Below are 17,508 nucleotides of genomic sequence, written 5' to 3'. Positions count from 1 at the left end.
CCAACCAGGCTGCAGATGATGTTTGGACCACTCCACATGTTTGGTCGACATGGGACAATGGTAATTAGTACACAGATTCAGAATTTAAATGTATGATTTTATTTTAACATGGTTGGCAGTAGGGATGTGCCCAAGGCGAATACCCTATTCGGAAAGGCACTAATAATTTAATATAATAATTATATTAAAAAATATTTGTATAACTGATTGTCCAAGAAGCACAATGATAAAGTGACATGCTAAATAAACATAACCAAAAATACAACAAATTTAGGAATCTGTGTAGCCAATATTTCTAAAGTGTAAGCTGTGTGAATTAAAATGTGCATAGTGTGATTTCAGATCGGATGGGCACGGTCTCGACTCCGTTTGCGGTCTCTGTAAATTGTGCGCATTTGGAGCTTGTCAAGTGTAATATTACACAATAATAATAAGATACAGCATAATGTACACTTTCCAATTCTTGAAATGTCTGTCAATGTATCACACGATTCACACGTGATTGTCATGTATTTATTTATAGCCTAAACCTGAGCACGATGTTAAATTCCTGACCTGAAGTGATGATTTCACGTCGGAGCTCGTCTATCCAGCTTTTAAAGTTGAACACATTTATGCGCACATCAGCGATTAAGGTGATGGTGTTAAGAATTTGGTTAAGACTTCATTCCGAAAATAAAGTCAAATGAAGACTGAAACATACCCTTTTTTATTCTTCTTTAAAACTGTGCTAAATTTGAGAATGTTAAGTGTTCTTGAACTCTGGAAAGACGCTATATAAAATTAACATTATTATTATTATTGTTTTACTAAAACAATGTGTCCTATTGTAAAAATGCCTGATATACTTTTTTCACCTGTTTGTAGGCTACATTTATTTTATTTGAATTTCTTTTAATGTTTGAATTTGTATTTATTATTCACTGCAAAATGTGTGCTTGACTTTTCACATTTTGCTCAACACCTCCTGCCTCCAGAATAATGCTAAAATTGAACAGTTTAACGATAATTCTGTTTCATGCCGATATTAATATCAGAAATACCAGGAGAAACCACAGCTAACACAGTTTATGTAGCCTACAATTTCAGCTTCATCTGCAAGAAAAAAAAGAATTATATATATATATACAATATAATTGTATAATGATAATAATAATTACAATAATAATTATTATTATTAGGCTATTATTATGAAAAGGCATATACAAGGCATATTTTTTTATAGGCATAACTATAAATACGTGAGTAACATTTAAAAATGGGCGTTTCATTTAGTTTTTATGGTTTAAGCCCCGCCCACACTTGGTTCTATCCGAATACAGAGATAGATACAGATCATTTTGACATATGAACAGATACAGATACAAATACAGATAATGGCTTCACTGCACACCCCTAGTTGGCAGTGATTGGATGATGCTGGCAATTACTTTGAATCAGAATTAAGTATGCAATTAGCTGGGATGTAACATCTGTAATGTCTCAAAAACATGAATAACCAACACTCCTGGAAACATAATAAACAATTTGATTTAAAAATCTGACTTTCTATAGCTTTGTATTATTTATAACCATATGTTGCCATCAATTTTTAGGAAAACAATGGAAATGGAAAATGCACACAGCAGCCACACTTGGGTTTTAGGAGATGAAATACCCTGCACAACAGTTTAGTGAATTCACACCATAATGTTATTATTATTATTATTATTATTATTTTAAGCCTTCAATTCCATATGTGCTTGCCTTTGGTAGATCAGTAAGAGATTGGGAACAACTCTTCCTCTGTGTCTCTAACTGTTAGCATTGTGGAAGAAAATAATATTGTGCAATACATCAAACACAGCTCTGTAATTGGGCTTTAAATATGAAAGAGAATTTGGTAAAGAGATTTCATGAACTTAAAATAACTTGTTTTTATGCCTCTATTTTGGAGTTCAGGCTTATTTTTAGGCACAATGCACAAACCATAATTATGGTTTACGTTTTGAAAGCATGTTTACTGGGTGGGATACGCTTGGATGAACAGGTGGTATTTGCACAAGCTTAATTTAATTATCATATTCATTAAAGCAAATGAATACCACTTAGTTCATGTTTATCAATCTTTTAAAGTTTCTTGATGAACTCCAGGGGCCACGTGAACATATGGTCTATCAAAACCAGCCTTGACAGTTGCTACTCTCTCCAACTAAACAACATTCTTCTGATCTTCGCCGTCGAGTAGGACTTCATGAAAAAGACATATTAAGGCTTGCTTCCAAATAATTCATTATTTCTGTGTTCTTAAAACTGGAGATGTCAACTTGTTTAGAAGTTCCATTTATTGATTTAAAGATTAACAAATAATGCTGGCAACTACCATAAATACAACCTAAAAGTCAAATTACCGTAATAATCATAATAAAAAATACAAATAACTAAACAGGAAGCTGCAGTGTTTATTCATAGTCTTGTTATAATTACTCCAGGTTGGCATTTAAATTATAATATAAACTGTATCTATATATAATTATGTGTGCTTATTTTCCACACTGAGTATCAGTGGCCAATAGAACCAACGTCTAGCGTTGGAACGCTGCAGCATATAAGTGGTGTAGTGTTTCAGCTGAGAGCTAGAGGGAGCTGCTGAGTCAATATGTTCAACCCCATCATCACTCGCTTTATCATTGACCGTGAGACTTGCTTGTAGAGCTTTCTGTGTTACAAATGCTTGTACCTCTATTGGAAAACAGTTGGAGTTCTGTGTTACTAAATGTTCAGTTAGATCATATAACCACAATACAAAGCAATATAACTCTCAAGAGAAATAAAGTGATTGGTGAAAGTGGCCTGGTATAGAAATGCAACTAGTTAGCCATTGTGTGACTTGTCGTTGATATATGATTGCAAGCCGAAAAGAACAAGATGTATGTGTGTTTTGTGTGTATGTCAGGGGGAAGTGGCCGATCCAGTTCAGCACAAGAAATACACAAGACTTAACATTATTTGACAGATGAAATATGTACGTTCAAACGCTATATGACAGTGAAATAACATGTATGTTATATGCTAATTAGCCCAGTTATCTGTAAAATATTTCACCCCTATGATGTATGGATTATTAAATTGCATAGGTGGAAAAATATCGTAAAATTGTTATATTCAAAAATAGTTTTTTTCTTCTCAAAATGATATTTTTTGAGAGAGTTACACATCTGTCCATTGCAATAAAATATATAAAAAAATATTCCAGAGGTATTTGGTGCCAGTTTCGTCAGCTATGTTAAATTGCTAAATGGTAAAAAAATGTCTTTTAAAGGGATAGTTCACCCAAAAATAGCAATTTGTCATCACTCTACTCACCATCATGTTGTTCCAAACCCGTATGTCTTTCTTCTTCTGTGGAACAAAAAAGGAGACATTTGACTAACGTTCATACTGCTCTCTTCAATACAACGAAAGTGGATGGAGACCAGGGCCTGTCAAACATCAAAATGGATAAAAAAGCACCATAAAAGTATTCCATACGACTCGTGCACTATATTCAAAGTGTTCTTAAGACATTTGATAGCTTTGTGTGAAGAACAGACTGAAATTTTAGTTGTTGTTCACTGAAAATCTTGCTTTACAGCTTGGTCACCATTCACTTTCATTTTATAGAAAAGAGCAGCTTGGACATTGTGCTATGAATATCTCCATTTGTGTTTTCCATAGAAGAAAGTAAGTCATACGGTTTCGACATGAGTGTGAGTAAATGATGACAGAATACAAATTTTGGAGTGAACTATTCCACCAACGTTAAATTGCTGAATGGTTAAAAATGTCTTTTAAAGGGATAGTTCACCCCAAACTGTAAATTTGTTGACTTCCTTTCTTAAAGTGGAACACTAAAGGAGAAATTTTGAACAGCGTCCATACTGCTCTCTTCCATACAATGAGAGTGGATGGAGACCAGGGTCTGTCAAACATCAAAATGGATAAAATAGCACCATATAATTAGTCCATGAGACTCATGCACTATATTCAGTCTTCTTAAGACATTTGATAGCTTTGTGTGAAGAACAGACTGAAATTTTAGTCGTTGTTCACTGAAAATCTTGCTTTACAGCTTGGTCACCATTCACTTTCATTTAAAAGATCTACTTGGACATTGTGCTATGAATAAATCTTTTTTTGTTTTCCATAGAAGAAATTAAGTCATACAGTTTTGGCATGAGGGTGAGTAAATGATGATAGAATTCAAATATTTGGGTGAGCTATCTCTTTAAAAATAACACCCCGTATAAGGTGGAGTAAGCTTTGTTACAAAATCACACAAGAAATACTTGCTTTCAACCATCTGATTCTAATGCCCCAAAATCAAGAAAAATACTAGAAATATGCTGCCATGGGGCCATTTCCCAGGATTGATACAGTCTATTCAGTGGCATAGTGCCATGGTGATCAAGCTGTATGCTGCTGAGATTAGCTTAGAGTTAATAAGACCGATCAGGAGGGGTAATTTACCTCTCTAATGGCTCGGGCCCTCAGAAAGGGCATGATAGCTGCGCCTGTGTGCGGTTTGGCAGCCTTCCTGCTGCCTGTGTTGGCTCTCCTCAACTCTGGCCTTATCAAAAGGAAAAACTGTCACTCCAATAAACAAGAATTTGCTCCCGCTGACCGAAACACTTTGCTGCATAAGTGAATGAGTGGCTCTTTTTTCTCTGTATCAAAATGAAATGGAAGGCTAGGCTCAAAGTGATTTAGATTAGCTCATTTGCAAACAAGGGTGAGGAAAGATTGTCTATTTGTCTGTGTATGTGAGTGATCTATTATGCGAATCATAATTATTTGCATTTCTTTTTCTTTATGGCATAACGCTTCGGTGGCTGTTAAATCAATGAGTTGTTATGTTGTTTAACTGAATGAAAATATTGCAATGTTTATGTACATTCATTGATCATCTAATTAGTCAACTCTGACCAGCTGTAGACGTCTTCATTGCAAAATGTATTTAGCATTAAAAATAAATATAGCATATGTTGCTCTATTGTATTTTATTTGATTTTACTAGCATTGTATAACTGTATTTCTTCTGTGGAAAACAAAAGGGGATGTAAGCTACAATATTTGGTCTCAGTCACCATTCACTTTCATTATATGGAAACAAAATGCAATGGAAGTATGACTAAGGCTCTCAATACCTGCCACTCTGCAATGCCAAAAAAATCATAGTATTTTTGTCTCGTTTTCCAGTAAAATATTGAAAAAAACATTTTTTTACTTGAGAATCAAAATGACTAGGTATTAAGTTTTGTTTTCAGAAAACAAAATCTAACATTAAAATCAAATTAATTAATACAAATTATTTAATACATTAACTCTTTCCCCGCCAAACACGGAATTTTCCGGGTTTTATGAAAAAACGCTTCCCCGCCAAACACAGAATTTTCCGGGTATCCGTGTTTTAGGTGGTATACGGTAAGGAAGACCTGCACGCATGTTTTGAAAGAGTACGCAACTCTTTGATCAAAGAAACAGACTGCGATCGTCTCAAACGTGAAGTGGAACACCATACTAATACTAAAGCACTTGTTTGATAAAATGCCTTTTTCTCAGCTTTTTGTCTGAAATGTTGTTTTTGACAAAACCTACCTCTGTTCAAGTGGCAATAAAAAAAAGAACAAATGAAGATAAAATAAAATAGTTTTTTTTTGCCTAAAAGCAGAGGCTCCGGACTTTATTTTGATATATAGCATCTTCATATATTCATGGATGAAAATATTCTGCGGGCCATTAAAATTTAGCGAAAATCGTCAAAAACCCTGGCGGTGGCTGGAAACATTTTTTAAAAACGCTGGCGGGGAAAGAGTTAATGTAAAAATTATTTTTTATTTTTAAAATTTAAGCATTTTTTATTTCCTCCCCTTTTTCTCCCAATTTGGAATATCCAATTTCCAATTTTGCTATAAGTACTCGTGGTGGCATAGTTACTCGCCTCAGTCCGGGTGCCGGAGAAGGAATCTCAGCTGCCTCCGCGTCTGAGACCGTCAATCCGTGCATCTTATCATGTGGCTTGTTGAGCACGTTACCGCGGAGACATTGTGGAGGCTCATGCCATCCACCGCCCCACCGAGGAGGTTACCCCATGTGACTCTACCCTCCCTAGCAACTGTGCCAATTTGGTTGCTTAGGAGACCTGGCTGCAGTCACTCAGCACGCCCTAGGATTTGAACTCACGACTCCAGGGGCGGTAGCTAGCATCTTTACCACTGAGCTACCCTTTTAAATCATTCGGATTCTCAAGTCATTTGTTTCTGTTTTAAAAGGATGTGTAGATATTTTTCCTAGAAGTTTTTTTTTTTTTTTTTTGCAGTGTGCCTAACATCTCATTTTGTGTTCCATGGCATAAATATTGTCATATAGATTTGTAACCATATGATGACAGAATTTTAATTTTTTGGTGAATTGTCCCTTTAAATTTACACCAACAAAGCAAATGTGTTTAGTTTCCTCTCTAAATGTCCATGCACAAGTGTTTCGACATGTCCAACAGTGTCTCCGCAGAAGTATTAAGGCTCTGCATCAGATGAAATGATCAGTGTGGCCTTCTCAATGCAAACATGGACCAAATCGATTTTGACTCTGAGCAAACAGCCTGGGTTCTATGCATTCTGTCCATGTAGCCCCCCTCCCCCCTAAATTATTGAAGAGCCCTAGTCAGTACACACCGCTCCACTCATACTGAGCAGCTCCCCCTCACTTATGGCACCTCTGGGCTCATTGGTCAGTTAGAGATTGGACGTTATGGGTAAATGTCTGTTTATGTCTGTTCCTGCTTGTGTGTGCTGGTCTGAGAGTGTGAGTTTGTGTACCTGTGTGTACGTGTCTGTGGTGTGAATTGTGTGTTTTTGTGTCTCTCTATCATGTAAAGGTCAGGTGTAGGTGGTGCGCCTGGTGTTACTCACCCATCATTCCTTTCCTTACACAGCACCCCATTAATTTGACCGCTTCCCCAGAGTGTGGCGAGACTCTTTAGGTATATTAGCACCAATGTGCACTTCCTACTGCCTCATCTGGCATGCTGAGTTCACAATTAAGACTCACTTATCAACAGTGACAAGGCAACTACACAGGGAGAGAGAGAGGGATTGGAGAAAGAAGGGGTGTGTGTATCGCATAGGGCGAAAATTATGGAGACTAAATAGGGGGAATGGTGGGAGGAGTGCTCGTCAGAAAAATGGTGAACCTTTTCTCGCCCGATTACCCCCAATGAAAACATCAGGGTTATTAGTTATAGTATAGTTTCCACTCTGCTACTGTAAGTTGAAGTGTAATTTTAATGTTTATTTTCAGTTTAGATCAGTTTTTCAGTATATTTATTTTTATTGTAGTTTTTTGTAATTTTGGTTTTAGTATTTTAGGTCTGCCAAAAGTAATGTAATACAATTTAATCACAATAATTTAAAATTAATAAATATTACCAATGCTACTGGCGTTCACACCGAATGTGTTATTGTGTCCATCTGTGCTGTTTGTTGCTGTGCTTAGTTTTTCTAAACACCACATTGACAGTTTTGAACAATGCAAAGTGTTTTTTTTTTTTTTTTTTAGTGTTTCAGAACAGAATCCCACATTTTTAAGACAGCATGTCAAGTTAAAATAACTTTTATAAACGGGTTTCAAGACATTTGCTTTATGTTTCATTTGTCAATTTTTTTTACACATGAACATTTCGGTCTGAACGGCAGCTAGCACTGTTACATTTCTCAAGGCCGTCTAGTTTAATGAAGGCGGTTGTAAAGGTTTCAAATTATACAGGTGAAACTCGAAAAATTAGAATATCGTGCAAAAGTTAATTAATTTCAGTAATTCAACTTAAAAGGTGAAACTAATATATTATATAGACTCATTACAAGCAAAGTAAGATATTTCAAGCCTTTATTTGATATAATTTTGATGATTATGGCTTACAGCTTATGAAAACCCCAAATTCAGAATCTCAGAAAATTAGAATATTACATGAAATCAATAAAAAAAAGGATTTTAAATACAGAAATGTCGGCCCTCTGAAAAGTATAATCATGCATATGTACTCAGTACTTGGTTTGGGCCCCTTTTGCATTAATTACTGCCTCAATGCGGCGTGGCATGGATGCTATCAGCCTGTGGCACTGCTGAGGTGTTATGGAAGACCAAGATGCTTCAATAGCGGCCTTCAGCTCTTCTGCATTGTTTGGTCTCATGTCTCTCATCTTTCTCTTGGCAATGCCCCATAGATTCTCTATGGGGTTCAGGTCAGGCGAGTTTGCTGGCCAATCAAGCACAGTAATACCATGGTCATTGAACCAGGTTTTGGTACTTTTGGCAGTGTGGGCAGGTGCCAAGTCCTGCTGGAAAATGAAGTCAGCATCTCCATAAAGCTTGAATGCTGAAGGAAGCATGAAGTGCTCTAAAATGTCCCGGTAGATGGCTGCGTTGACTCTGGACTTAATAAAGCACAGTGGACCAACACCAGCCGATGACATGGCTCCCCAAACAACAGACTGTGGAAACTTCACACTGGACTTCAAGCATCTTGGATTGTGTGCCTCTCCATTCTTCCTCCAGACTCTGGGACCTTGGTTTCCAAATGAGATGCAAAATTTGCTCTCATCAGAAAAGAGGACTTTGGACCACTGAGCAACAGACCAGTTCTTTTTTCTTTAGCCCAGGTAAGACGTTTGACATTTGAAGCCCATGTCCAGGACCCGTCTGTGTGTGGTGGCTCTTGATGCAGTAACTCCAGCCTCAGTCCACTCCTTGTGAAGCTCCCCACACATTTGAATGGCCTTTTCCTGACAATCCTCTCCAGGCTACGGTCATCCCTGCTGCTTGTGCACCTTTTTCTTCCACACTTTTCCCTTCCACTTAACTTTCTATTAATGTGCTTTGATACAGCACTTTGAGAACATCCAACTTCTTTTGCAGTTACCTTTTGAGGCTTTCCCTCCTTGTGGAGGGTGTCAATGATGGTTTTCTGCACAACTGTCAGGTCAGCAGTCTTCCCCATGATTGTGAATTCAACTGAACCAGACTGAGAGACCATTTAAAGGCTCAGGAACCCTTTGCAGGTGTTTAGCTGATTAGAGTGTGACACTTTGAGCCTACAATACTGAACCTTTTCACAATATTCTAATTTTCTGAGATTCTGAATTTGGGGTTTTCATAAGCTGTAAGCCATAATCATCAAAATTATATCAAATAAAGGCTTGAAATATCTTACTTTGCTTGTAATGAGTCTATATAATATATTAGTTTCACCTTTTAAGTTGAATTACTGAAATTAATGAACTTTTGCACGATATTCTAATTTTTCGAGTTTCACCTGTAAATATTAATATACATTTAAATATTTTCCCTATTTTTTTATTTTAATCCCAGTTAAATAGTTTTATTTTATTTTTCGTTACAATAATAACATTGTTTTGTGTCTGTCTGCAATGTTTTTAATTGCTTTGTTATTTATTTTGTATTTTAATTCCAGTTAACAAAAACGTTTTCAGTTTTTGTTTTCGTTAACAATAATAACACTGTTTTTTAATTGCTTTTCTGTGTAAACATGCGCTAGGCAGAAGTTTTTGACTGGTGTGTCATATCTTACTGTTTTTTCGGCATCTCGCACATGAGGCCCACGTTCTTTAGATGCTGTGTCAAGTTAAAAGAAAACTTTAGACATCTACATTATTTTTCTGCTGCTGTTAGCTTTTTACAAAAATAAAAGTTTAATGAAGTTATAATTTAATGACGGCGGGTTGTAAAGATTTCAAATGATATAATGCACTATGTCTCAAAATAACAAGATACAATTCATTTGTGGACATTTTTATTTTATTTTTGTTACTTTTATTGGAAAAGTTTTTTAGTTTAGTAAATACAATGTGTTTTTTTATTATTATTATTATTATTATTATTATTATTATTATTATTTTAATTCCAGTTAACATAAATACTTTCATTTAGTTTTCGTTTTCATTAACAATATCAACACACTTTCTCACCCAATCAATTCCACTGTAAACGAAACATCACGGTGAGCTAGCACGTGATGCACTGTGGTCCTTCAAAGTTGCGGCAGACAGCATTCAGTGTTTATAATGAATCGACTTTAATAGAGTTTATGGTGCAGTGCGACGTGACTCGATTGCACCTGCTCGCCACTCCTAATGCATACTGGGAGTTGCGCCTCACTTTAGGGCTCGTGGGGATTGTTGCTGCATTTTCTCTGGGAAACATGTAGTGTTTCACACGCTAATAACATGCTTGAGCAAGCAGGTGCAGCTGCTTCTTGGCGAAATAATCTGCAGTCATTATGATGTTATGAAAGTACTAATGTTCATAAACACTCACTGAGCACTTTATTAGGAACACCTGTACACCTACGTATTCATGCGATTATCTAATCAGCCAATCGTGTGGCAGCAGTGTAATCAGTGTAAGCAGTGAAAATCACGCATTTATGGGCCAGGAGCATCAGTTAATGTTCACATCAACAATCAGAATGGGGAAAAAAAAATTCGACCATGGCATTATTGTTGGTGCCAGATTGGCTGGTTTGAGTATTTCTGTAACTAGGGTTAGGGTTAAGGCTACGTTGGATTTTGGATATTGATTTTCATGCACAACAGTCTCTAGTGTTTACTCAGAATGGTGCCAAAAACAAAAAAGTGAGCGGCAGTTCTGCAGACGTTAACGCTGTGTTGGGTCAATGGAGAATGGCCAGACTGGTTTGAGATGACAGAAAAACTACAGTATCTCAGATAACCACAACACATCAAACCACAATTGTGGTGAACAGAATGGCATCTCAGAATCCACAACACATCAAACCTTAAGGCGTATCGGCTACAACAGCTGGGTTCCACTTCTGTCAGCCAAGAACAGAAAGCTGAGGCTCCAGTGGACACAGTTGAAGACTGGAAAAACTTTATTGTTGAATCTCTATTTCTACTGAGCCACACAGATTGTATGGTCAAAATTTGGCACCAACAGCATGAATCCATGGACCCAACCTGCCTTGTGTCAACAGTCCAAGCTGGTGGCGGTGGTGTAATGGTGTGGGGAATGTTTTCTTGGCATACTTTGGGCCCGGCAATACCAATCAAGCATTGCTTGAATGCCACAGCCTATTTGAGTATTGTTGCTGACCACATGCATTCCTTCATGGCCACTATTTACCCATCTTTTAATGGCTACATCCAGCATGATAATGCAAAATGTCACTAAGCAAAAGTCATCTCAAACTGGCTTTGTGAACATGACAATGAGTTCACTGTTCCCAGTCATTGGATCTGAATCCAATAGAACACCTTTGGGATATGGTAGAACAGGAGATTCACAACATGAATGTGCAGCTGACAAATCTGCAGGAATTGCATAATGCATTCATGTCAAAATGGACCACAATCTCAAAGGAATGTTTTCAACATTGTGGAATCCATGCCACGAAGAATTGAGGCTGTACCTGTATGTTTTGAAGGCAAAGAGAGCTATACCCAGTATAAGTTTAGTGTTCTTAATAAAGTGCTCAGTGAGTGTATATGACACATATGAAATCATTTTGTGCCAAAGTCAGAGATACTTAAGAATAATATGGCTGTATTTTATCTGTAGACATTTATTGCACTGGTCAGCATTTGATGCAGATGTGAACAATCATCGAATGGACAGCTACGCAAACACTTTTTTTCTTGGATTCCCCAGCAAAGGGATCGCTGAAGAAACACAGAGACACTGCAGATTTATTGATTTTAACTTGCAGTAATCCACAGCCCATTTAACCACTGGGTCAGGACTTTGGGTTATTGCTGGTTTTTGTGTGCCCAGAATAGCATGAAAGTTTCAATGTCTGCACTGTGTTTGTTTACTAGTGGAAGAAAATATCGTTAGTGTCTGGATTTCCATTAATGGTTGTTCCGGACCACTGCTTTATATGAGGCTAGAGTTTGTGCACAGTAGGAAGTGTGTAATTGTGTGGTGCCAATGTACTTTAGATTAATGTTGGAACTCAGACTCAGTGCTACTTTTTTACATTTTTCATAAAAAAAAGTGCTACAAAAGACTGCAAAATATACTGTAATGGGGCCAAAAAGTATTTGGACTCTGAAGCCGCACTGAAGAATTTGTATATTCCATTGCATTAGATGAAAACATATCAGTGGCATCTCCAAACAAATAATCAGGTGTGTAAAGTAATTAATTACAAATATTCATGTTACTGTAATTAACTACTTTTTCCCAAGAATTGTACTTTTTTTAAGTAGTTTAAAAATTGTATACATTTACTTTTACTTGAGTATATTTTAAGTGCTGTAACTGTACCGTTCCCCACCGTCTTTGTTCACTACTTCGCTGTCCTGATTGAATTTTTATCTGTCAACATGATTGGATAGGGAGAGTCTCGTGACTCCGGTCAAATCAAATCACACGTAAAAAACTTGAATGGCAGCTGTAGATCTGGCGCTATCTGTTATGGATGTGGAGAATGCCTCAAGCACAGTTTACAGCTGAACATCTCGGCCGCACCTGGAAGGGCTTTTCGCAGTGAAAAATCATATATGACTGCTGATTTTAAATGTGTTATTTGATAGTAATCATGCCCAACCATTTTTGAGATTTCAGTTTGGCCATTTAAGTAGATAGGGGCTGTAATTCTATGCCGCTTGTATCCATAGGAAATAGCTGCCCATAAGTGTTCCCAATATGGCCACAGGGTGGACTGACTTGCCTTGATATTGGGGCTTTGAAATAGCTCACTTAAGGGCCGTTCTCACTGAACGTGTTTTTGTATGCGTCAGTGATTTTTCAAATTTGTTTATGTAAACATCCACTATATGGACATCCTTGACCATTGTGCTGCATTCAGCTGTTTTCTTAGCATCTTGCATATGAATGCCACATTTTTAGACACCATGTTAGGTGAAAAAGAACATAAACTTTTAAAAGCGTGTCTCGAGACATCTGCAATCTGTTAGAGTATATGTGTTGTTCTGCGTCTAGCTTTTTTTTAGCACAAGAATGTGTTTGGTCTGAATGGCCCCACATAGTTGTCTCTGCATATTAAGCAGGGATAGGAGAATGTTTTGTAGCATTGTTAAATTACATAACACCTTTAAGTGTGCAAACACAGAAGGGTGGATACAAATAGCTATAGAATTTAAGATACATAAATGTTGTTTAATAGTCTGTCAGTTATAGATGTCAAATGTCAATCTGAAGTGTTTTTCCCCTCACAGGGTCTTCAGACAGGCACACAGGAAATGGAAGAAATGGGGATGAAGTTTAGTCAGAGTCTGCTTACCCTCAGGAAAAACTCCATCAATTACAACTGTCGTCTGATCCACCACGCTCCTGCTCTGCTGGACCTCGACGACCGAGTCCTCGACCACAAATCCAATAAGTGAGTTCCAATTGAACGAATACTTCACCACATACACAACTTGCATTTTGGAGATTTTATATGCTAAGTGTTTTATATGATAACTGCTTATTCCGACATTACCATTATGAGATTGTGAGGGTCTGTTCACACAAGACAAGTTTTGCATCCATATGCGCCTCCGTATGTTTTGGAATTGGTTTTGTATGTGAACCTGCTAGATGGACAAATTTGACTGTTGCAATGCATCTCACTGCTTTAAAAAACGATGTGTCTAACGTTTTATAATGCAACTACACATTGTTTGTGAATGGCCCCTTAATAGTGTATAGTGACCTTTTGTTACATTCCAGAGTTTTGTAACAGTTGCCAAGTCAGGATGCCATTTAACTTTACTTTTTAAACATGATCTTATAGGATTGGGACTCGGACGGAAGAGCATTCAAAGTGAATTGGCTGCCTTTCTAGTTTTCAATTTGCCACTAAAGGGCTTTCCTGGAAGCAATGCCACTTTCACTGTTTTTCTTTCTTCTCTGTAAACTTGTGTCTTTTCCCCACACATTTTTTCTCTCCCTCTCTCTCATTCTCTTCTATTCCCTGCCATCGTCAAGTTAAAATTCACTTAGAGTCTCAATTTCTGTCATGGTATAAAATGGACCAAAGCTGAGCTATTGATTTCTACCAAGTTCAATTAAATCCCTTTTATGTCCATTCTGAATTGTTACATCTTGTCCACACAGACTGCTCAGTGTTCTGAGGAGATTATCCCACTCCTCGCCTCTCTCAAGGATTTCACACACTTTCTTTTGTTTCCCTTCTTCTTCTTCTTTACTTTTTTTTAAGGAGAAATGGTAAACTTGACTGGTCCTACCTGAGAGTATTGTATAACTGAACTATGAGCAACTGCAGAATGCAGATTGCTTACTCGTGTTGGGTTCATTAAGGAATTACGTTCTAGTTGAAGCAAACATTTTCCATTTTCATAAGAAATTGCAAGCTACAGCAGAGTGCAGGACATTGTGTATTCTTTTGTTGCAAAGCATCTTAAGCCAAAAAATTTGTTTTTATATATATATATATATATATATATATATATATATATATATATATATAAACAATTAAAACAAAAAGTCTTCTTTCCACACTGGTGGCCAAAAGTTTGGAATAATGTACAGATTTTGCTGTTTCGAAAGGAAATTGTAACTTTAATTCACCAAAGTGACATTCAACTGATCACAATGTATAGTCAGGACATTACTGATGTAAAAAACATCGGCATCACTATTTGGAAAAAAATGTTTTTAGCACCATTTCCAGCAGCCATCACTCCAAAACCTTATCTTTGAGTAATCATGCTGAATTGCTAATTTGGTAGTAGAACATCTCTTGCCATTATATCAAACACTGCTGAAAGCTATTTGGTTCATTAAATTAAGCTTAAGATTGTCTTTGTGTTAGTTTCTGAGTTGCCGCAGTACGCAATCTAAGGTTAATTTTAGGTCAAAAATGCCAAAAAAAGTAACTTCTTTCTCTAGAAACTCAATCATCATTTTGAGGAATGAAGGCTATACAATGCTTAAAATTGCAAAAACACTGAAGATTGCATGTAAAGGTGTAATATACAGTCTTGAAAGACAAAGGACAACTGGCTCTAACAAGGACAGAAAGAGATGTGGAAGGACAGATGTACAACTAAACAAGAGGATAAGTACATCAGAGTCTCTAGTTTGAGAAATAGACACCTCACATGTCCTCAGCTGACAGCGTCATTGAATTCTACCCGCTCAACACCAGTTTCATGTACAACAGTAAAGAGAAGACTCAGGGGTGCAGGACTTATGGGAAGAATTGCAAAGAAGAAGCCACTTTTTAAATACAGACATTGGACAACAGATAATTGGAAAAGAGTGTTATGGATCTTAACCCCATTGAGCTTTTGTGGGATCAGTTAGACTGTAAGGTGCGTGAGAATTGCCCGACAAGACAGCCACATCAATGACAAGTGCTACAGGAAGTGTGGGGTGAAATGTCACTTGCGTATCTGGATAAACTGACAGCTAGAAGAGCAAAATCTGTACATTATTCCAAACTTTTGGCCGCCAGTATATATATATATATATATATTAGGTCAGACAACTTAGGGGGAAAAATGTAAATCCAAAATCCAATATCTCTGTGCTTTGTTTTTTTTTTTTTTTTTTTTCAGCAAAGCATCTTAGGAGAAAAACAAATGTAGACGTTTTTTTTTTCTCTGCATTTTTTGAAAATTTTGTAAATCCAATATCTCAGTGACCAACTTTAAATATAATGAGAATTTATTCACAAGTTTACATCATGTTTGCTCACATTTTAATAGTCAGTTATTCCTGACACTATTTCACACGGTGGTCTGGATTAAAATGTACGAAAATTATCCCCATATATTTTTAGCGATATCTGAAACAAGCAAACAAAAAAAACTTCTTATAGTGGCATCCTCAAAAGGAAGTATGGTCAAAAGGAGACAAAAAAAAAAACATCTTTAGTCACTTCCTAATATGTCAAGTGTTGTATTTAAAGACTAGCGTTTGGGTTAGGATTAATAGTTAAGTTTAACACTAAATTACTTAAAGGAATAGTGCACCCAGAAATTACAATTCTGTCTACATTCAAAGCCTGTTTGACTTTCTTCAGTGGAATACATGAGATATTAGGCAGAATCTTAGCCTCAGTCACCATTCACTGTCAGTCATTGTATTTTCTGGGTGAACTATTCCTTGAAGAACAGTAGAAGTCAATTGACGGTCCCAATTTTGATAGGTAGGTCAACGTACATGTGTGTGTTTAAGAAAAGACTGTCTCCATTGCAGACGTTTCTTTTTGGCTTTAAGGAGTGTAGCGATTTTATCAGTCTCTTTTGACAGCCAACATAGCAGTCAACAACAGATGGATATCACTTTCCACTTAAAGGCAGTGTCCACCAGCTTCACAGCTCCAGTCATATTATGCAAGCACTAGCACTGCCTCCCTCTCCTCTCCGTCTCACCACACAGACTTTATTGTACTTTACACAAGTCATTCTAGGACAGCTGGCTGTACTGACGCCACACATCCAAAATCATCCCAGACAAAGTCACACGGATGGTTAATTCAACTCAGACACAAAAGAGAGAGAATGCTTTAGAACTGACAGGAAGCCCTTTTTGTTTGTGGCTGTACTCTAAGGGAACAGAATTTGCATTCATATGCTATTTTCCTCCCCAACACTTTTGGTTATGCAATTCCAAATGAAAAGTAGCCAGACATAGTGCTTGATACCTGCTAGATGTCAAAGCGTGACTGCTCACAAGAATACTCTGGCTTTCTTCATCTGCAGGTCTATTATATCTTTTGTGATCCACTGTCAGACGTGTGAAAACTGCTTTTTTAGTCACAAGAAGTCCACAGAATTGAATTTTCTAATAACAAAACTCGATTTTTGAATAGATTCTGAGATGGGTGGCCCAACAAAGGGCGAGTGTTGAAATGAAAAAGTTTAATTTTGCATCTGACCTAACCTTTTTTGGAATGCTGAGGTTTGAATAGCTTCCTGGTGACGTCACATAACATCTAACAGAGTATTTTCTTATCTAATGAAATAAAGGCTTCTGAAAACACTGTTTTTGCAGACAGTGATTTGATGCCAGTCCCTTTAGAAGATATAGCAACCTCTAATAAATAAGCTTTGAACATCTCCACACCTATAATTCATGACATCTTACAGGGTGACATATCTGTACAGTGTATCTATATTACTGCTCCACTCCTTTCATTAGAGTTTGAAAATAAGTTTGGGTGGAATTTTATGGTCTGCTCTGTAATTCTTTCTGAGCTCTATTTAAATCAGAGTGCTTCACCAAAGACACTAACTTGGAAAAAAAGCAGCTTATTATCATGGGCTGTCGGGTGGCTGCTTTCCAGCACGCATGCAAGAAGAGTGATCCAACTCGCTACTGTGGCTGTGTGTGAGGGTGATCAAAATGCATGTCTTGGTGAGATATTGAAAACTGTGTTGACTTGGTCTATCCACAGAGGCAAAGAGTAATATACAGATGTAGCTGAGGAGTTTACAAGTTTTAAGACACAAGCCAGGACATTAGCGATTTTTGCTA

At 37.0% G+C, this 17,508-nt stretch overlaps 1 protein-coding gene across 3 annotated transcripts in view; it reads left to right on the top strand.

Annotated features, from left to right (window-relative positions):
• The window catches only part of LOC127638267 (cytosolic carboxypeptidase 4), a 239,678-nt gene that overhangs the window by 199,182 nt on the left and 22,988 nt on the right, over positions 1-17,508 (top strand). For all 3 annotated transcript variants that reach the window (XM_052119726.1, XM_052119723.1, XM_052119724.1), the window contains one exon: positions 13,236-13,399. In XM_052119726.1, the coding sequence (XP_051975686.1) occupies positions 13,236-13,399 (164 nt within the window). The remainder of the gene's footprint in view (positions 1-13,235; positions 13,400-17,508) is intronic.

Source organism: Xyrauchen texanus, chromosome 46 (genome assembly GCF_025860055.1).
Source record: "Xyrauchen texanus isolate HMW12.3.18 chromosome 46, RBS_HiC_50CHRs, whole genome shotgun sequence".
NCBI lineage: Eukaryota > Metazoa > Chordata > Actinopteri > Cypriniformes > Catostomidae > Xyrauchen > Xyrauchen texanus.
Note: the sequence above shows the minus strand (reverse complement) of the source record. Positions and strands in the feature narration are given on the sequence as shown.